Genomic DNA, 22,940 nt, shown 5'->3' on the forward strand with positions numbered 1-22,940 from the left:
CTGATGTAGACAGGAATGAATCTGTTGGACTATGACTAGGCAATGGCTATTGTTGTGCACCAGTGATTCACACCACAACAATAACATTCAGATTTACACAGATAACCAGGGAGGAAGTTCTTGTGAAACCTGCTAAAACAACCATCACAGAATCAGTGGAGATGTTCTCTGAGCTTCTCTGACTGTTGCATAGATGCGTTTTCATGATGTGTTTACACGTTCACCCACTGCGGCTTTGACATTTTCAAGAATGTGGACTTTATTCCATGAAATGAATACCATTGAAATCAATCTCTGGTGCTTGCCATTTGCATCATGTATTCAGACAGAAGCTCAGTGCAATCTTTAGCAAGTCTAGCAGGCATTGAAGACGCCAATTTACCATGCTGTTGTAGGAAATCACAAGTAAGAGGTAATTTGGACCAGATCACTTGGTTAAAGTTTAGAGAGCGCTCAAAAAGCTCAAACATCTGCTGGTGACACAATCCTCTAAACTGATTATTTCAGCAATAAAAAAATATTAATCTGCATGTGGAGCTGGTTTTCATTAACAGTAATACTGATTGGCTGATCATGGCCAACATTGTACATCCTACATCCTGACCAGAAATATTATTGTTGGATAAAGATGCTATGTGCAACATTTCAGATGGGTCTGCATTTAATTTATCATATTCCAGTTGCACCAATTACAGAAGAAATCCATCCAACTCAGAGTAGATATGTACTGTACTGTACTCATCTCTTTAAATGTGGCACCAAGAACACAGTGCATATGTTTTAGGCCTGGTTTTATACCCTTCTCATGTGTCTTGCTCTTACAATAATGTCCTTACCAACTTTATTTATGTTCATGTCTTATGTGTGTGCGCTACCTGGGCTTCTCACTTCTCTCTGTTCTTCCCGACACTTCTCTACTGGACTGTCCAACTCAAGTCGTTATTCACCCATTTCAGTTGTTCAGTTTTGATCTTATCATTGACTTTCTTTCTCTCTGGTCAAATAAGAGCATCATCCCTTGCTCGTGCCAATGGTTACGTCATATCTACGGCATATTCTTACTTAACCTTGACTCCCTGGCTGGAATATGTATGAATATACTAATATAATTATATGAATATAATACATATAGCATGCAAATATATGTCAGCTAAAAAAGAAAATAGACTGATTACTTATAATATGCAAAATAACACCAATTCAATATAAAAGGCAGCTAATAGGCACATTTATATTTAATCATTATCTTAACTTTTGGCCTATGTGTAATATTACGTTAGATTGGAAACTTCTTTATAATGCAATTTATAATAGCCTTGATTTTCATTTCTACACAGCATGCTAGCATGCAGAAAGTGATAATGTTAACATGCTGATGTTAATCAAGTTTAATGTTTACCTTTGTTACCATCTAAATTTAAAGTGTAGTGCTCACAACCTCACCTCCACCATTAGAACAGTTAACCAAATTTAAGACTGCATTAGGAATTATGCAGTGAGTGATCACCAGCAGTAGGTCTCACTTTATGATAGCCTGATGATTACGTTATTATCATTGACCTTAAATTAACTAATCATCATCATTGTCACTATGGCATGGCACAAACTCTTCCCAAGGGCGTCACTTTGTGTTGAAAAGTGGGCTCAGATTAGGGGTGTGATGAAACACTTAGCCCACAAGACCTGACATTGCACAAGATTGGGGTCATGAGAACAAAGCAAGAGTATATTTTAATACGATTTAGTACGATTTAGTACAATTTAATACGATGAAATATAGTATTGGGGGTGTGGGGGGTTTCTCCCCCAGAAGATTTTGAGCATGAAACACTTAATTTCCTGAGTTCTGGACATATTTTCTGCACCAATTTATGGTGGAAATGTCTTTATTTATATTGAGGGAAACACAAAATTTCAGGTGGCAGGTGACAAATCAGAATATAAAAATATAATAGAATATAAAGCTTTAATTAGTAGCTTAAGTTACTTTTTTTGTACAACACAGATGTTTCTTCTACATTTAAATTGCATTGCAGGTTTTCTTATTGTGCAAATAAACCTTTCTAAAGCATTTTGATTTGGTAATTAACATTTCTTCATTTTTTAGAAGATATTTGACAAATGCTTTCAAAAAGTGATGGGGACAACATCTGCCACTTCAAAAAGTGGGTACATGTCGTCCCCAGAGTAAATGACACCTATGACCCCACCTCCCTGCTTCCTCCCAGGTTGAGCTACTCCATGCATACCGCTTCACCTCCACTCTCCTCCTGCTCTCTCTCTCCCTTGGCCCTGTCACGTTAACTGTGTACCTCTGCTTCGCTCTCCTTTACTCCTTTAAGTGACCGTGTCTGCACTACGATGGGTACTGCAGCTGATGTTAAAGCTACTACAGCCCCGGTAGCAAAGATATTGGTTATTTTCGCGCAATTGGCAGCAGCCGTCTGAAGAATCTTTTTTGACCCGCAACCCAAGAAACAGAGGGCAGAGGGGGACGGACTGGGGGCTAGTTAGAGATGTGATTGGACCAGCCCAGTGTCAGTATAGAAAATTACCCAATGAGCTGCTGTCCGTGCTTTATAGGCCAGTTGTTGGCCCATTTTTAAAAACCAGATTACTAGTCCCAGCCCCAGTGGCAGGCGAGATGAGAGAAAATGGTCAACAAAAAGCATCATTTTAGCTGTAAATCCATCCGCATTCACGATCAAGATATATATATATATATATATATATATATATAATATATTTCTTAGGGCTACCTAAGAGATACAGCAAGCTGATACCTGAGGCTCTGTAGACTGCCAAACAAAGACTTACCACTCTGGCTACTCGCCTAAAGAGATACTATGGAGGAGCAGAAGCCAGGAAAATAAACTGGATGTTCTCCACCGAACCATCCAAAGTATACTCTCAGTGGCAGGGTAATAACACAACATCAGATCCACCCAGGGCTGAGACTGAACAGTACTGGAAGAACATCTGGGAGAAAGAGGCATCCCACAACACCAATGCTCAGTGGCTAGTGGATCAAAGAACAGATCACAGCAATCTCCCAGACCAAGATCCAGTAACCATTACAATGGCAGACATCCAAGAAAGAGTGGCAGGTATGAAGAGCTGGACAGCACCAAGCCCTGACATGATCCACACCTACTGGCTGAAGAAACTAACTGCACTCCATGAACGCCTGGCTGCACAAATGAACCAACTGCTGATAGATGGGACCCACCCAGAATGGTTAACCCAAGGATGGACAGTCCTGATCATGAAGGATCTCCAGAAGGTAACACTCCCATCCAACTACCGGCCAATAACTTGCGTCTGCACAACAAGGAAGCTCCTGTCAGGCATCATAGCGGCTAAGATGAGTTGGCACATGGTTCAATACATGGACAGGGCCCAGAAAGGAATGGGCAGTAACACCAGGGGAGCCAAGCACCAGCTACTGGTTGATAGAGCAGTTACTCAAGACTCCAAGACCAGGCAGACCAAACTGTGCACCGCCTGTATTGACTACAAGAAAGCCTACAACTCAGTGCCACATACATGGATACTGGAATACTTGGAAATGTACAGGATCAACAGGACACTAATAGCCTTCATCAAGAACTCAATGGGGCTGTGGAAAACAAGTCTGGAAGCCAACTCAAAGCCAATAGCACAAGTCACCATCAAGTAATGCACAATCCCCACTGCTGTTCTCCACAGGCCTTAACCCCCTCAGCCAGATCATCACAAAGATTGGCTACGGATACCGGTTCCGAAGTGGAACAACAATCAGTCACCTCCTCTACATGGATGACATCAAGCTGTATGCCAGAAATGAGAGAGACATCGACTCACTGATCCACACTACCAGGATCTACAGCAACAACATTGGAATGTCATTCGGACTGGACAAGGTTGGCCGCATGGTGTCAAAAAGAGGGAAAATTATCAGAACTGAGGGGGTTGAACTACCAGAAGGCCACATTGCAGATGTTCAGGACAGCTACAAATACCTTGGGGTGCCGCAGGCATGAGGAGGCAGCACTGAAGTCCGCCACCGCCAAATACCTACAGAGAGTAAGGCAGGTCCTGAAAAGTCAGCTGAATAGGAAGAAGAAGATCCGAGCCATCAACATATACGCCCTGCCAGTCATCAGATACCCCGCTGGTATAATGAACTGGCCAAAGGAGGAGATAGAGGCTACTGACATCAAGACGAGAAAGCTCCTCTCAATGCATGGAGGGTTTCACCCCAAATCCAGCACCCTGAGACTGTACACCAAGCGTAGCGAGGGAGGCCAAGGGCTAGTGAGTGTCAAGACGACTGACCAGGATGAAACAACAAAGATCCAGGAGTACATCAGGAAGATGGCCCCCAAAGATGAAGGGCTTAGTGAATACCTCAGGCAGAGCACTAGGGGCTGTGACCCCCAAACCAGGAGAGTGGCTACAGCAGATTACAGGTAAAACATCAGAGGTCTCTGTCCAGAAGAGTACAGTTGTAGTAACAGCTAAAATACTACGCAGAACCCTCAAACTCCCAGGTCTGTGGTAGAGGACCTGAGCTTGAGGATGACACATACCACCCCGCATGGGGTGAGAGGGGCATTTTTATATATATATATATATATATATATATATATATATATATGTACTTATATATATATTTAAAATATCCTATATATATACTATATATATATATTTAAAATATCATATATATATATTATATATATATTCAATCATTCAATTTCACAGATTAAGTCATTTTTAAAATATCTAAGCAGTAAAACAGTACACTACTGAAAATGCAACCTCCATAGTGAAAAGAACTAGATTATGTTGGCCTAAACTGGACTTCTGTGTGTAGGTTAACACTTCAGATCACACTGAGAAATAATGACTTTGTCAGAAATATGAAAAGTAAAGACTCTTCACTCACCTCAGGCAGTAACATGAAGTTCTTTCTTCATACATTCTCATCTGTCTGTCTTCTACCACCAAGTCCACCACTCATGTCGGAAAAATTGAGAGGAGACAGGGTGAGTTTTAATCTTCCCATACTTCAGAGAAAGCCATATGCAGGGTGTTTATGAACTTCAGTGGTGTTTTTACACAATATGTCGGAATGTTTTGTCTCTATGGCAACCATTTTGTGTACATCCACATAAACCTGCTGAAAAAGTCAGATTACATTGAGTATTTTTGTATCCTAAAGATTTCCTGTTTACTCCCTAAACATCTATACGACAGGGACTCAGAGACCATCAACATCTAAGGTAGGCTGTTTTTTACAGGATATCTTTTTGAGTTTCCAGGACACATTCAATATTTCAGTTTAAGTTAAGTTAGCTAGTTCTATCCACAGTGACAAATGTTTACTGGCAAATATAAATTAGTGTGGTAAGTGTGAGAAATGTTTATCCACTTCCTATTGAAGATCTGTGTTTATTGTTAGCTATTTTACACTCAATACGCCACTTTACATGGAGCTTCTGATTAAGACACAGTTGCTACAACTGCATAAAAGGTTAATGAATGATAGAAAAGCTTGTTGCTTTGTGTTGCTCACAATGAGGCAACAGATGCAGCGGGAGACCAGCCCACTGCAGGGTATCCAGTGACAGCACTGGCTTAACGTTAGGCATATGAACTGTCAAGGGCTGCAGAACAGAGAGATGAAAGGTATAGAGGGAGAGAGACACACACAAAGCCAGGGAAAGTCACAGGCACTTTTGTCTCACTGACTGAGAGGAATGACAAGGAGAGGAGAGGGACTAAAATGAGAAAGTCACACAGACGTTGCCTTAGTATTTGATGGAAGTAAGATATACAGATAGAAAGGAGAGGGAGGATGCAGTGTGAGAGGATGGGAGAACTTTGTGCAGAGTGAAGACCCTGACTTCTCTTTAATTCTCTCTCATGCTGAGTTTGAAAAAGTAGCATTTCACTAGTGAGCTCAGGTATAAGCTGGGATATATCTCTGGGTTGACATTTGTAGTCACTATTTCCTGTATATTTTTGTGATATGCTGCGTCTTTAAAAACCATGTTTGAAATATTACAATACAGAAGATGACAACACAAAAAATCATCTAAAATAATGTGCTTTAAATTGACCTAAATTCAACATTTTCTTCCTTCTAACACTATGATGACGTATATTCAGCCTTGCATAAAACACAAGCCTTTAATACAGTTGTAGTAGCCACATACTCTTCCCAGAATTGTATGATGATTCCACACAAGTTGGATGATCAACAACAAGGGATTAAGAGGCTATAATGATTGTGTGCAGGGCGGGATGAAGAAAAGCAAGGCCCCCTCCTCCAGGAGAGCTGAAATCCAGCAACTGTATCAATGCTACACCTCAGGCCATACAACTTTGCCAGCCTGTGCCCTCCTCAGGTTCCTCCACAAGGAGCAGATGGAGCTCACAGCAAATGAGGAGACAGCAGAGAGTCTGATTGATAGATATGAGATTGAAGAGACAGGTAAGTGAAGGTAGAGCTGTGTACCATGCCATGCTGCTTGCTGCTCATTACAATGGGTAAAAAAAAAAATGAATTAAGGACTAAGGCTTATTTACGAATGATGCTAATTTAGTTAGAACAGAAGTTAAGGCCTTAGCTCCAGTGGTGTCTGGCTGAAAAAGTAATTTGCTATAAGACCAGAAGCAAGATGTTGAAATGACAGAAGGAAAAGCTATACTATATATATATATATATATATAGCCTATACTATTTTTTGGATACTTGTTGAATTCATCCAAATTTTAACCAGAACTAAACTGCTGAATGTGAAAGCAGGTCCACAAGGTGTAATCTGTAGATTCAGCCTACCATTAGCAGCACAGAGGACATTTTGACAGCAGAAATGGTGCAGGTGAAACAAATTTAGTTAATGATGGCTCAGTTCCACCAAGTGTCCCAGTAAGCCATGAGAGTGAGCCAGCATGAACAATATCAGGACCTTGGAACTAGGAATGCAGTTGTTTTTAATGTTATTACTTACACCCAGGGCTTGACATTAACACCCGCCAACCCGCCAAATGCAGGTGGATTTTGGCCGTGGCGGGTAACACAGTCACTACCACTAGCCACTTTCGCATGTTGAAAATTTGTAGTCTGGTCAAAAGCATAGGTCAAAAAACATAAATAATAGATGAATTGTCTAAGATTCTCAGTCATCCAGGTCATAGTTATCCAAACCTTCGTAACCTTCCTTGGATAATAGATGAATTGCAATATGACACTACGACACTACAACTCCCATGAGTACTACCTACACATAGTGTTTGCTCATTGGTCCATTAGTGAAGCCTACTGTCTTGCATGCTACTGACCAACGACACTGTCAACAAGAAGACGCTGTGGAGAATAAATCCGCGGACTGGCCGTCAGACCGAGGGCATAGTAGCCGACCAGTGTGGAGAAAAATATGCACAGCAGAATGAGAGAAAGAGAAAAGGCAGGAGGAAAGTGCCCTTAAATGCTGTAAAATTACAGATACATTCATGATTAAGGGACGTGGCGTTATTACTTGCAGGGTTGCCCTTATATCACATTAAATTATCCTATCACAACTACCTTTCCAGAGTTGATTATTAAAAATATAGAACTATGTTTCAATAAAAGTCGTCATGCCATATGAAAGCAAAATCCATCCATCCATCTTCATCCGCTTATCTGGGATCGGGTCGCGGGGTGAAAGCAAAATGAAAAAATGAAAAAAGACCTGTATACTTGTTTCGTATCTCTACCTTATCAGAGCAAATGATAATATTAGTACATTTTAGCACACCATTGTAAACTTTAATTGTATAAAATATAATTTCCCATAAACTAAAATTTGGCTTGTGAACATGCTGTGTGGCTAGTAACTTTGGAAAACCACTAGCCACATTGGCTGGTGCGCAACAAGTTATTGTCAAGCCCTGCTTACACCGGTGCTTTTCTTGCTATGACAAGCCAAAATGTTTGATGTGGAAAACGGTCTGCATTAAGCTAGGTGATAAGATGTTTCTCACAGTAGTGTTTCTTTAGAACTGTAGTAGACTTCTATCTTCTAATTTGTATGTATGCAATCTGGTACTTTTTAATCAAAGAACCAGATTCATTTCAATGAAGCTGCTCATCTTTTGAACTGATTATTCATTTTTAAAGCCACTTTAATGTTGACGTACAATTTTAGTGTAGTTGTGTCCTTCAGTATCACTAAATCATAATCCATTCCATTTACAAATAAAATTAGTCACTCAGTAAGCTTTACCAAGTAGCTACATTTCGTGGAAGGTAGTTTCTAGTAGTAGCATGGCTCTAGAGATTGGTCTTTTGGTCAATGCTCCACTTTGTTCCTGACTGAAATAACTATTGGTTAGATTGCCATGATATTTTGTACAGACAGTCACCATGGAAGAATTCTAACTGACAAGCTAAACTAAGATGGTGCATATGGTAAACATCATACCTGCCAAACATTATTACACCTCCCATTATACCTGCTAAACATAGCATGTTAGCATTATTATAATTGTGTTATTGTGAAATTAGCATTTCACTCAGAGCGCTATTTGTACTGCCTAACTACGTCCTCACAGAGCTGCTAGCATGGCTGTAGACTCTTAGTCTTGTTATTCATTTGATTAGTTTTAATATGACACTATGAACAGAAATTTTGCTTAAGCTAGCAGGTGTTGTCCTCTTTTTAAACTTTTATTTTGCTGCTTTGTTAGTTTTGACTGTCACTGAGTTTTACTCTGCCCCTTCCTCATCTTCCAGCCAGAGAAAACAGGTATATGACGTTTGAAGGATTCCTTAGGTACATGGAGTCCAAAGACTGCAGCGTGTTCGACCTGGCCCACGCATCTGTCTACCAAGACATGGACCAGCCTCTCACCAGTTACTTCATCTCCTCATCACACAACACCTACCTGACTGGAGACCAGCTAGTAGGACAGAGCCACCTGGATGCCTATGTTTGGTAGGGAAGTACAGTTTACAGAATGTGTTCTTTTTCATGATGCAGCACTTTAGAAAACCAGTTCCCTACATGACTTATATCTGTAACCTGTATGCGATACAGTATAGGCTATATAATTGCATATACACAGGTTAAATTATATTTGCTATAAGCCACCATTAAATCGTGTCCATTTCATTAGTCTGATATGGCCAATTTAAATGTCCCTCAATACACTCTTTCTTAAGTCTCTCCTCCATACCAATGTATGTGTCATTCTCTCTTTTTCCTCTCATTTCATTGACCCACTCATGTGCTGAGGCAGATTGTGAATTTTCTGTGGTCCCTTTATGGAGTAATGGAGGTGATTAGAAAAGGGGCTGATGGCAGCAGAAGTCCAGTATTTATGGTCCCTGTGAAAGTGCTGAGCGGCCTAGCCAGCTGGTAGAGAGGAACCCTCTAAACCAGCGGCCTGGAAGCTCTGGTTTACTTAGATAATGAAAGAATCATCTATAGAGGAGAACATGAGTAGAAGGTGGATTTTTATAACTCCCACTATCTCACAGGTGGGAGAGAGAAGAAAAGAAAATGACTAAATGTATTTCTTGGGGGAAGAAATACTAGATTTACAAGAGCCTATATGTTGTGGAAGAAGGAACTGGCAAAGAATGGTGAAATTTGAAGATGCAGTTGACTGATTATAATTAATCACTGAAATGTTTAATTGTCTATGATTAAACTGTTTTAGCTTTACTTTACCACTTACATGGTAACTTAACTGTGTTTTTGTGGGAATAATGAACAGAACTGACATACCACATTCAAAGTGGTGTGACATTATTGTCTAATTGTGTCCTGTTGGCGTAGAGGTCATTGCTAGCTTAGCATAAAGACTAGAAGTAGGGAGAAACAGCTAGCCTGGCCCTGTCAGAGTTCCAAAATACACTTAGCAGCACATTTAAAGGCCACACACGAACTCACTGTATATTGTGTGTTTATATCATGCACAAGTAAAGTAGAACAACTAAAAGTATTTATGCTAAACTAAGCCAATCGCTTCCCAGCTCTAGTTCTGTTCCAGACAACATGATCAAACTCATTCTGTACCTTGTAACCACATGTTCTGGATTTAATATAATATTTGTTACAATTAAAAATATAATAAAAAAATAATAATTTAAAAGATAACCAAACTGCCAAAATATAATAATAAAATAGAAACTAGATAGAAATGATGATGTGCTGAAGATCCATCAGTCATCCATTCTCTGAAATGCAGGAGGCAATTCGAATGCGACTTGCAATACAAATTTTTTTTTTCACTCACAATAGTAGTGGGGTTACAAAGCACAACTTAGAGCAAGACAGTAATTATGGCATTTCTGTGACTAGAGGAAAACATAGCAGGAAACTGAAGTGAAAGAACAACATACATGGACTCCAACTGTTGAAGAAACACACGACAGGCGCATATTTATGTGTGCCATCATTTAAATGAAAAACAGCAATAAATTGTTCGATTTCCCAAAAGGCAGAACCATTCCAGATTTGAAATGTCTGAAGTGAAAAGGTGATAAAACTTTGCATCAGGGTTGCACGAAAACATATCATTGCCACCCCTGCTGTGAAAATGATTTTTGTCCACAACCGACAGAATGCCATATATGTTAACACTAAAACACATTCTGTACTGTATAAATCTGAACATATTTTTTAATATAAAGAAAACCATTTTCTGTGCCTTGTCACAGCTCAGTGTGTGTTCATGTGTCTCCGTTTATTTGCATGTGCTTGTGTATGTGTGCGTTTGTGTGGCACAGTGCTCTTAGGAAAGGCTGTCGCTGTCTGGAGATTGACTGCTGGGATGGGCCAGACATGGAGCCTGTAGTCTACCATGGCTACACCCTGACCACCAAGATACTCTTTAAGGACGTTATCACCACTGTAGAGCAACATGCCTTTGAGGTAACAGCAAATAGTATATTACATGCCATATATTTTCAGGAGTGGTGCACCAGTCATCTAACTCAGCGTTCACGCTCACCTCCGTAAGCTCCAGGAGTCCCTACGTAGCTGCATTTGCTCTAATTAATAGCTTCTCTGATAGTAATGTTTTGCTTGCAAGTTGTCTTTGATTCAGGCAGTTTAGGCCATTCTCTGTGATGTGTCTGGAGATGTAGAGCCCCCAGAGAGAATCGCATATCCAGGTTGATGATAATTGTTGAAAATAGGGATTTAATTGTGATTTTAAAATGTGATTATTTCTCAACAGGTGTCTGCTTACCCCGTGATCCTGTCATTAGAAAACCATTGCTCCCAAGAGCAGCAGGTGGTCATGGCCCAGTATCTCATCTCTATCCTGGGGGACAAGCTGCTGAGAACTCCCTTGGATCACCCAACAACTGGAGACCTCCCAAGCCCAAATGTAAGACTTGAAAAAGAGAGAGCTTGGCTATCTGAGTGGTAAATCATAAGCAGAATCTGTGTTTAATGTTAGAGCTGCTAGCGCAGGCAGAGGGATGATAGCGTTTGTATACATAAATCCTCATCGTCTGTCATAGCGACGCAAAATAAGTAGGAAATGAGACCTTTTCAGCGTCACAGAGGGCCTCATTAGCCTCTTTCTGAGGCTTTCTGTGCCTCTCTCCTTCACTGGTAAGCAGGGGTAGCAGGACGTCTGCATTTGCAAGCCTCTTTAATCTCTGAGAGATTCAAAAAATCTAATGTGATGTAGTTGATCCTGAGAAGTGTCCATCATTTTAAATGTGCTGAGGCACTTGAGCTGATTGCTCATTTAGATTAACCTGTTTGGGTTCAGACTACTCCTCTGAAAGCATCTGCCTCAACCCATGACTGAGTGGCCAGCCTGAAAGATGCTGGCAGTGTCACTCCAGTCTATTGAATATGACGAGAAGGATGAAGGATTTTTTCTCCGTGTGCTTTCTCACCGGAATTTCTTTGCTGGCTCTGACTTCTACGGCTTTAGAATGTACTGCAAAAAGCATGAGTTGTGTTTTAGTGTGCATATAAAATTTTCTTCCCCATATTGTTTTTTTATCTTTATGACTCAGGAAGTAGGGGCTTACACAGGAGCCTCAGCACTATGTACTCAGCACTCATGACTATTAAATGCTCAGCAACTTGAACACTAAATCAGTGTTTATGTGTCACATTCATGCAGCAGTTCACACCACATGTTACCATCCAGTTAGGAAAGCAAAACCATTATGCAATACTCTTTAAGATAACTTTTCATTATCTTAAACTCCACTCTGACCAACGTTTTCATCAAAGCCAGAAAGAATGGAAAACCTAATGGTCTTCCCTCTGTTTTTTCCAGCAGTGTTATTGTAGGATTAGAAATAAGATGTAGTTCATTAACAATTTATTACTCTACTTTATTCTATTCATACCATAAACATGTGCAAAATTATCTGTGTGAACCCTCATATGATATCCTAAGTTAATTCAACTTAAGTAAAGCCTCTGTTTTAGCTCTCCAGACTATCATATTGTATAACAGCAATGAAAAATGAAAGAGTGCAGTGCCAAAGAAAGAGCTACATCTTATAATGTTCATACTATATGGATTCACACAGGTTGTTAATGTTAGGAGATCTGTAATTACTTTGCATATTCTGCCTGCGCATACAGTATGTGAAGCTGATAGAGTGACTTCCTGCTGTGTTGTTTCCCATGGAGCTGCTTCCAAGTCCAGACCATAATGTTTTTTTACTTTTGGCATAGGCCTAGTGCTCCTCATCTGCATAAAGAGCCCTATAGATTAGCAGCCAAGACGGTGAAATGTAGCAGCAGATTTGTGATTGAGTGATTTGGTACACCTGCAGCTTTTTGCTTCTTTATCCTACTAAACCTGGATGTGTTTATGCACTGGTGTGGATGTGGCTACTGTGTGACTCTTTATCTTTTTGACAAATCAGAGAGGGGGCGGTTCGTGCAAAGCAGGTGTTTTGATGTTTGTGTCCTTAGTTTGAGGATGCAGGAACAGAGTTTGTTTGACTGATGCATCTGTGTGATGGTTTTATGAATGCGGGGGTGAATGTACTTGCTCATTATTAAGGTACCTTTGCATTTTACTCATGCTGTATGTGTTTTTGTGGGGATGTCAGGACCTGAAATATAAGATCCTCATCAAGAATAAAAAGCTAAAGCCTCAGATTAAGATGGACACAGCAGGGACAGAGGCAGAGGAGAGTGTAGATGAGGGAGAGGATGAAGAGGATGATGATGATGAGGAGGAGGATCATCAAAGCAAAGCAACGTTCTGGGCTTCCAGAAAGGCAGGGTCAAAGATAAAAGTAAGTCAATGAGATTTAAGAACATAGAGATACGTATAGATATGGTTGAATGTACACTGCAACACTGCAACCAATAAGGTGATGGGACCAAAAGGTAAAACTTTATAATAATAATAATAATAATCTTTATTTTTAGAGCACTTTTCAAAAACAAGTTACAAAGTGCTTTAACAAGTGTAAAGACAATAATACCCAAGAGACAATAATACAAAAACAATACAAGATAAAAGCATGAAAACATTGAAAAGACTAAAATACACGTTTAAGATAAATATAAAATTAGTAAAATAGAATAAAATAAAAGGGATAAAATAAAGTCAAATATGATCGGGAAAGGCTCTCCTATAAAAGTATTTAAGTAAGTAGTTTTAAGAAGGGACTTAAAAGAGTTCACTGACTCAGCTGACCTGATTTCCTCGGGCAGAGCTTCAGGGCCCTGACAGCAAACGCTCTGTCCCCTTTAGTTTTCAGTCGAGACTCTGGAACAGACAGCAGACCTCTACCCGAGGATCTCAAGGTACGTGCTGGTGTGTATGGGACTAAAAGTTCAGAAATATAACAAGGCGAGAGGCCATGAAGAGCTTTAAAAGTAATCAATAGAATTTTAAAGCCAATTCTAAAACATACTGGGAGCCAGTGTAATGAAGCTAAAATAGGAGTAATGTGGTCATATTTCTTTGTTCTGGTTAAAAGCCTGGCAGCTGAGTTCTGGACAGTCTGCAGTCGATCAACAGATTTTTGGGTTAAACAGGTGAAAAGGCTGTTGCAATAATCCAGGCGTGATGAGATGAAGGGGTGTAAAATGGTCTCGGTGTCCTTAAAAGTTAACATAGATCGAATTTTTGCTATATTTCGAAGTTGATAAAAACATGATTGAACAAGCTTTATGGTGTGCTGCTCAAAATTTAAATTACTATCAAACCGAACACCAAGGTTCTTTGCAACAGGCTTAATGTGATTTACTAGGGAACCAGCAGATGGCAGTATTTGATTTGCCATCTGCTGGGACCCAATGACCAGGATTTCTGTTTTGTCGGAGTTCAGCTGGAGGAAATTATTTGACATCCATTTTTTAACTTCACAAAGGCAGTTGTTAAGTGAACTCAGCATTCCAGGGTCTGTGGATCTGACGGGAAAGTATATTTGTTAGTCTTGTATACTTTGGAATTTCAACCCTATTTGCTGCAATTTGGTGAATGCTGTATTTTGTTTATCTTCCCCTTTACCCTAAATCTAACGAGTAGAAGAAGAAGGTGGTGGTGGTGGCAGAGGCTTTATCTGACCTGGTCATATACACTAGGTCTGTCAAGTTCATCAGCTTCAGTCATTCCCAGGACAATCAGAACTACTATGAGAACACATCTATGGCAGAGAAGAAAGCTCGCAAGCTGGCCAAAGCCTCAGGTGAAATGTTATATATGGAGTTGACACTATGGGAAGAGAAAAGGGAAGCCTGTTTATGAAGCAATAAGGAATGTGTAAAATTAATTGCAAATATTACAATATATCATTCTGATGAGCCCAGCAGATTCACATGATTTATAAGCACATTGAGCTCAAGTCTCTGTAGGTCCTCTTTGGACGAAAAATGCAATTATGCCTGGTGTCATAAACCTCCATAATAGCGAAAGCATATTGAACATGACATATACGACATAGGGGAGTGCTTTTGAGGGAATAAAGCACAGCAGCATAAGCCCAGAAAAGAGCCTTCTGCTATCACTGTTGGGGAAGTGGAAAGAGCCCACAGAGGTTCGAATCAACTGATAATCAGTTAAGCTGCCATTGCTCTGCTGTGTGACGGTATATTGGAGAAACGGAGTGATGTACAGAAATGAAATCTGCCCCTGCTGAGGAGGGATGACAATTTCCAGACACACAGCTACATTATGAGCTGGTTGGCTTGGTTGGCAGGGGCCATGAAAAGTCTTGGCTACACTGGAGCTGTAAAATCCCAGTAGTCTCTTGTTATCATCAAGCCCTGCAGGGAAACTACACAGCTATGATTCAATAACGCACAGACTGAAGCTGTGAATCCAGAATGAGGAATATGATACAGGCATCGAAACATGATCAGGACAAACCATTTCCACCTTCTGACCTTTTCAAGTATTCTCTAAAAATGAGCATTTGACAGTAAGCTAAAATAGCAATTAAATGGGTGTTTTTTACCTGTAGGATCCTATGCCCCTGTGGATAAACCTTAATGCTTTCCTGTATCATTGCATCACATAGCCATTGTGACTAAATCAGATAGATGAAAATGTACAGGATCACAGGAATGACATCTGTGACGTCTGAATCGGTGGACATTCTCATTAATGAGTCCGAGGAGACGTTTGACCTTTGAGTGTTGTGCCTTCTCTCTCCCAGGTGCAAATTTTGTTCAGCATAACCAGAAGTTCCTCAGTAGGATTTACCCTGCAGGCTCAAGGACATCTTCGTCCAACTACAATCCTCAGGAGTTTTGGAATGTCGGCTCGCAGCTCGGTGAGTCGGAGAGAGCCAGTATATGCATGTCCAAAATAGGAGAAAGATCTCATGACATGGTCTGTGTTATCTAATAAGAAGTTATGGAGTCATGGAAGTGTTTACAAAGCAATCTATTATTTGGACCAATCTAATAAATACAGTAATTTAAAAAAATATTTTACGTTAATGTTTTTTTTTTTTTACATTAATGAATGAATACATCAATAAATTAGTTAAATTATTTGGCTTTTTATTTATTTATTTATTTTATTTTATTATTATTATATAAAATGTAAAACAAAAAAGGATTATTAAAAAATAACAACAACATGTTAAAGTAAGAAGTCGGAAGTTATAAGTACTTTGTTGCCAACTACGTTTACTTGTCTGAGTCTCAGCTTGATTTTTTTTTTTTTTTTTGTGCAGTTATCATTTCTTTAGTCAGCCCTATACTCATAGGGCTTGACTCCATATCACATACCTGAGAGTAACTCTGCTTCAAAGAAACATTCATAATCTTAATACCCCCAAGGCTCCTGGTAATGTGTGATTACCCATGAACTTAAAGTCACAACACTGATCTGTCTGGCACCATCTTGGCCAGTGTTCCTGTCACTCTGCCTGACTTTGCACATCCTCTTCATCCGCCTCCATCACTCAGTCAGCCAGCCATTGATTCTGACATGAAGCCCTGCTGATGGCTGAACAGACTGTTATTGTACTTCGGTGGAAGCTGTGCAGATGGTGATCGGCACTTTTCACAGTTGCAGGAGACTGCAGTACAAAGCAACAGCCTGGACGGATCAATTACAGTTAGATGAGCAGTACATTCACAGGCATCCTGTGACATACACAAAGTACATATAAAGATGCAGAAGGATGTGTAGCAATGTGTTGGTTAAGACAAAATTAAAGGTGTTTTTTGTGCATATTTATGTATGTTATTGTAGACTCAGTGTTTACATTTCAACCCCCAGAGACATAGCTCAACCCTGTCAGTAGGATCTGCTGCTTTCTGAAATCTATAGTCACTGACGACACAGAAGACATGGTGTATGCACTACACATGCCAACACAGAGCTCTGCACTGCAGTAAACCTACTACAGATCCACTTAGTGGAAGCACAGTTGGTGATTTTGAATGTGTCCCTGATGCAATGTTCGCTATTGTTGCGGAAACATTTCAAGTCATTGTATAATTTAGCTCCCTCCTGCAGAATGAACAAGAGCCTTAGAAAACAGGAGATCATCTCATGCTCATTTTATTTTTAACAAGCTTTAGGCATTTTCAATTTTGTTCCTATACATTTTTCTGCCACTGTGCTCCTCGTTTTTATTGTTCCAACATTGTCCCATGGTGTTTTGCAGTGGCACTCAATTTCCAGTCTCTGGGCTTGCCTATGGACCTTAATGATGGCCGTTTCCAGGACAACGGAGGCTGTGGATACGTCCTGAAGCCAGCAGTGCTCATGTCCAGTCAGAGGAGCTTTGATCCCGGCTGCAGCCAGCACAGCCTCAAACCCACACACCTGCTGCTCAAGGTACAGCTATGGAGCATTGAATGGTGAATAATCCACTCTGGGTGGATTTATGGATTAAGGTGTAATGTTACAGGACGGTGTGTTTGCATGTATGTGGGTGTCTATGCCTCACAATCTAAGGATTGTGTAGCAGAGCCCATCTTGCTCTTTGCCTCCAGATAAATGCTTTCCTGCCAGATGCAGTGAACCAACAATGATGTAAAACCCCCAGAGAGTGTCTCCATTTAATTAGATTATCTCCCTCAGAAAATAAAGTGAAAGGGAGAGAGGCATGATCTAATGCAATTAGACCTAGGGTTCAATTAATAAATCATCCCCTTTCCATTATTTTAAGCATCTTAGGGGGCAGTAATAGCAACACTTATAATGTACTGTATCTACGTCACATGACGAAGCGGCAAACAAAGTGTAGAACAGTCATACCAAGTCACATCTCTTTAGTGGTGCCATAAGGACGACGGTCCCAAACTAAGTAAGTCCAGCAGATACAACAGACAGTGCTCTTATGCGTAGAACATGAAGATACCCGAGGCTTTGTACTGCAAAGACAATATGTGGAATATCCTGGTATCACATACAGACTTACTGCAGAAGAGGCAGACCAGTGAACACCATCGGTAGCCTATGAATCATAGTTAAATCCCTCTTAAAGGGTCGGTTCCCCCAAATTACACTGAGCTTTAAACTCACTGCATATTACTCTGTGTGTTTTTATATTTTTCAACCAGATCCAGTCAAGAATGTTGGACTTTTTCCTCATTTGAACTTGCAAAGTCAGTATAGCAGCTGTTCTAAATGTAACCAGTTAAACCAGTTAAAGAATTCACATCATCGTCTGTTGCTTTAAAGTCCTATCATACAGTTCCCCCAGTGGTCTGCAATAATATCTAGCCCAGGGCCAGATTGCTTTGATAGCAGAAAAAAAATAAATAAATAAATTGATGGCTGCTGATCCTGAAATAGATCTCAGTCATGACAGCAACAGACTCACATAATCACTTCCTCTTAGGTGATTGTGCTTCCAAAATAAAAGCGTGAGAATGTTTTTTGCAGCAATGCTTCATGCTGTTTATTGAGAGCTTCTACTTTGAAAAGTTCTGAAGGACATTATAAAGAGACTCTGGCTTACTTGACACTTCTCTGAAAAAGCCGTCCGTAAACATGTGATTGAATTTCCCTGAATTTCCTCAGGGAAATGAAAATTAGTGTCCATAGGTTTATGAATGCGGATCAAACGCCGGGACGCACACGCACTGCAGCACATGCTTTATTGCGAGCATGTGAGCATTTGTTTTAAAAGTCTGCCAGATTTTGGGATCGATCATACAACTCCCCCCCTAAGGCATCCCATGCTCTACCCACTGACCTAAACTTACACATGTGTATCCGAGGGCTTGAAATAATTTGACTGAAATTATGTTCTGGCCCACCATGTAACGGCTTGAAAAGAATTTGGCCTGATGTCAGACTTATTTGCTGACCCTTGCCCTACTGTGATTCTTGGTATCGCAGTTGTCTGATGAAGAATATAAATCTCGATCAACCAGTTCTTGAGGATGTATAGACTCTCACAAGTTAAACAAAAGTCTCTCTAAACTCTTAATAGAGTATGTACACACATTGTACATCTTCCCATCACAGCGCATGAAATATAAATGTGGTGTGCTATGTTTTTGGGTGCCCTGGGAAAAACCTCAACTTTATTTATTCACATCATCATTCTGTATTATTTGATCACTTCAGGGAAAATCCGGCAATCTTGACTCAGCTCTCAACTCAGTGGGAATCAGAGTCATGAGTAGAATTCAGTGTAGTAACTTAGGATGGGTTGGGTTTTCAATCTTTAAAAAGCAAATTATTCATCTTCTCAGGAAAACAATATTTCCCCTTGAGCTTTCATGAGTCTGTTTAGCATAATACTGTCAACTATAAGCAATGGTCTGTTTTTCAATAGCAAATCTTTATGAACTGATAGCTGCTCCAAACTGCTATCCGTACCCTCACTCAGTATGGACAATTGTAACTGTGAATGAACATAATGCAGGGTGTACTGTGGCGTGACTTTAAGAGAGGAAAGGGACTGTAATTTTGGGCCGGACACTGTAAAGCTCCATCAGTGCCAAGCGGGGCATGTCGTGATAAGTACATGCAGGTTTGTCTTTGATCAGAGCCAGGGAAGGGAAGGCTCAGTGTGAGAGGACTGCAGATAAGCCTGCCTCTCTCCAGACTAGTGTAATTACAGCCCTCTTCCTTTCTCTTCTTTTCTCTACTCTTACTGGCTCCCCTGTTTTCACTTCTTTTATATTTACTGTTTATCCCTGATATCAATTACATTTTCATGTGTCTATCCACAGGTGATCAGTGGGTCCAACCTACCTGTTCCCAGGGGTGGCAAAGCTCTGGACCCCTTTGTCAGAGTGGAGATTCATGGGATTGCATCTGACTCGCGCAGAAAAAACACACACACTGTCAAGAACAACTGTAAGTACTGCAAGACAAACTGTTCGTAGTCTTGTTAGGACATCTTAAGACACAGCTTTACTCTCAGCTCTATTTATCAGATTTGGCTTTACTTATATCAATCCAAGACTTATTTTGTCAAACTTAACTTTGAGACGAGAGTCAGCTGAAAGTTTTTAACATACAACATTTTCTAAAACTTACGAATGACGAAAAAGATTAATTTCTGAAATCTTATCAGAGGTTATATGAGTTTTGTTCTCTCTCAATTTGGACACTGTGACGTTGTCTGATCCTTGCATTAAATTGTTTTGGCAACAGCCAAATACTGTAGAACAATGACTCTATATGTATCAAAAGTAAGACTGAAAGGCAGTTCTTACACACAGGTGTCCGAAATACTAACACTGGTTGCTTAATATGCTGATGTTGAGCCAGTATAATGTTAACGATGTTTACCATCTTACTTTAGCATGTTAGCATGCTAAGATTTGCAAATATAACCGCAAATACCAACCTCATAGTGGCACTAAAGGGGATCAAAGTCAGCAGTCATCGACTGAAAACCATGAACATCTGTTCTGTAACTGCATAGGCCTAATATGGGGCAATGTAAACCAAGTTTTTTATGAGAGGGGTATTTCCGGTGGTTTCTGTTTTATTTTCTCTTCCTTTTGAATGCATTTACAGTAAACTAATGTTGGACTTCTGAGGAGAAATGTGCTGATGAGTTTCTTCAAAATATAGAAGTGGATTTCCTTTGAAGAGAAGTCTGTCATGCACTATTGCCATGACTGGAAACATGGATCTGTCACTTCACACAGGATGAAGTGCTACAGTGACTTTAAGCAGCAGTTGGATCCTCACACATTCACAGAACTTCATAAGTATCACAGTACCATATTACCAACATTCATAATGACTAGTGCTAGTTTATTATTGCTATAATGGTAGATATGAAAACGCCTGTTTGGATCTTAAATTTACTGCCTGTAAATTTCATCAGACTTGTGTTGAAATCAACCCTACAGCTATGAGGTTTTTGACTTCAGATTGCACCACAGAACATACAGATTTGATTTTAAGCGTTCATTTTGTTAAATGGGAACATGTAAATTAACTAAATATCAAGACATAACGTTGATGAAATACAACACTGAATTGCAGCTTCTGAGATGAAACAAAGAGGCAGAGAAGGAGAGACAGAGGGTGGGAGAGATATCATGAGTCCTGGAGGGCACAGAGCACTCATGCATGGACATAAATCACAAAATTGTTTCACACTATGAAACAGATAGGGTCAATGGTGAATACAAATGAATGTGGATTTAGATTAAAACTTGGATGTAACAGAGGAACTTGAGAAAATTGTATTGAATCAGAAATGGATTGAGAATTACAGCAGAGATAACTCATTAGTTTTCTATGTGTGTTCTCCTCATTTTCACTGTAAAATTGTATCCAAAATAAGATTCAGTTTTGTGAAACTGAAATATCTCAACAACAAAACGTCTTCGAGTATCTTCAACCAGTCCAGTTGCCCATGATTTTAACCTTCCTTGGATAACTATGACCTTGATGACTGAGAACCTTCACAGACAATGAATTAAGATGACATTTACAGACTTTTGTTGATTCCCTATTGGTTTCTTACTCTTAAGCTGATGATACACAGAGCAACTTTTTGAGAAATCATGCAGGGCAACGTTGCCGTCAATGGTAATGAGTAAAGATTACTACCGTAATCCCCTTCCCCCATCACTCCGCCACCTGCCCCGCACCGCCGCTATCCGTTCAAAACATAGTCGGGCTTGCTACTGGCAAGATTACCCAGCAACATTGCTCAAAAAGTTGCCCCGTGTATCATCAGCTTTCTTTGTGTCCTCTGCTGTGAGGGTCCTTTGGCTTCAGAGCACTGTCACTAAAGAAGATCTTTGACTGTGATACTTTAAATATGAGAGCCTCATCAGCATCATCTTGATTATGACATCACAAAAAAAATCTTGCAATCTTGCAGTGGCATGGGGTGGGGTAGCCAAGTAAGAGGGGATGTCCTTTTTGGAGGGCAATTATCTAATGTATTGTGCTATTACAGTGCATGGTACAATTTTACACAAAATTTAATTGTACTTTAGTAATTTGACCCATTGTTTATATAAATAAAATATTTTAGAGGCTTTAGCTAAACCTATTAATGCTTATTGCTTCTAATCAGCTGGTTCATTCTGATTACCAATACAGCTCTGAGTCCTCACTGGGATGCTGACATGAACTTCAGCATCAGCTTAACTGAGATCTGCCTCATCCGCTTCTGTGTCCGAGACCAGACTGGGCTCCTCAGCAGTGATTTTGTGGGCCAGTACACCCTGCCCTTCACCAGCCTGAAGAAAGGTGAAATAGTAAAAAGGGGCAGGGTTTTGGGAGTCAGATAAAGAGCTAAATTACATCAGGTGACATTGTGCAACCATCATTGTATTTCCCTTCAGTTAACACTGTCATCATTACTTAAGGTTGGTCTCTGAAGTTTTTAATGGAAATGCTTCCGCATATATATATATATATGGTGCTCATGTATTTAGCAACTATACATACATTTCTTTTCACAACCCCCTTCCTTCTCCACCTCCAGGCTACCGCTGGGTGCCTCTACGGTCCCGAGATGGATGCAGCCTGGATCCAGCCTCCCTCTTTGTCTTTGTTTGGTATTCCTAAAAACAGCTCTCCGTATCAGACTCACACACACACGCCTCACCAACAGATAGAGAAGCGTGGCTGATGCGGCAACAACAACAACAAAAATATATAAATAAATCAAAAGCACCATTTCCTCAGATATAAATACCAGTTTTATTGTCAGAAAATAGATGTGCCTTTTCCCTACTGCCTGCACTGTATGCTACAGAGGAAAAGACCAGAAGGTTCCAGTAGGGCTGAAAAGACACTAACGAAGAACAACTCGCATCACTCAAGCAGGGGAGAAATGCCTGGAGTAGAATATTATATTCTTATCATAGAATCAATAATTGACGCAAGTGCTATGATTGTGTCAGAGTTAAACACACAAGAGGATCTTACCCCACCACAAAAGACAGTGTTGTTTTTGGATTAATCATCTATTCCAATATGATAGATGTCATTCTTCTATTAGGTCTGAAACTGATTAATGATTAATACTCCATGAATGCTACTATGAAAGAGTAGAA

General features: G+C 40.0%; 1 protein-coding gene across 2 annotated transcripts; it reads left to right on the top strand.

The window, feature by feature from the left end:
* The first annotated feature begins 4,759 nt into the window (after window positions 1–4,759).
* LOC119894204 (1-phosphatidylinositol 4,5-bisphosphate phosphodiesterase zeta-1-like) lies at window positions 4,760–22,571 on the top strand. 2 transcript variants are annotated; one of them, XM_038706806.1, is made up of 12 exons: window positions 4,760–5,264; window positions 6,283–6,478; window positions 8,765–8,966; window positions 10,766–10,910; window positions 11,218–11,370; window positions 13,076–13,264; window positions 14,509–14,668; window positions 15,638–15,754; window positions 17,105–17,277; window positions 19,632–19,758; window positions 21,979–22,128; window positions 22,367–22,571. In XM_038706806.1, exons 2-12 carry the CDS (start codon window positions 6,289–6,291, stop codon window positions 22,447–22,449), a joined length of 1,689 nt encoding a protein of 562 aa, XP_038562734.1. In that variant the 5' UTR covers window positions 4,760–5,264; window positions 6,283–6,288; the 3' UTR covers window positions 22,450–22,571. The 2 variants fall into 2 exon arrangements, with proteins under 2 accessions (XP_038562734.1, XP_038562732.1); XM_038706804.1 differs by having other exon boundaries at window positions 4,760–6,478.
* Window positions 22,572–22,940: the final 369 nt, after the last annotated feature.

Source organism: Micropterus salmoides, unplaced genomic scaffold (genome assembly GCF_014851395.1).
Source record: "Micropterus salmoides isolate LMB-PRFRI ecotype aquatic unplaced genomic scaffold, ASM1485139v1 Ms_hic_scaffold_8, whole genome shotgun sequence".
Lineage (NCBI taxonomy): Eukaryota > Metazoa > Chordata > Actinopteri > Centrarchiformes > Centrarchidae > Micropterus > Micropterus salmoides.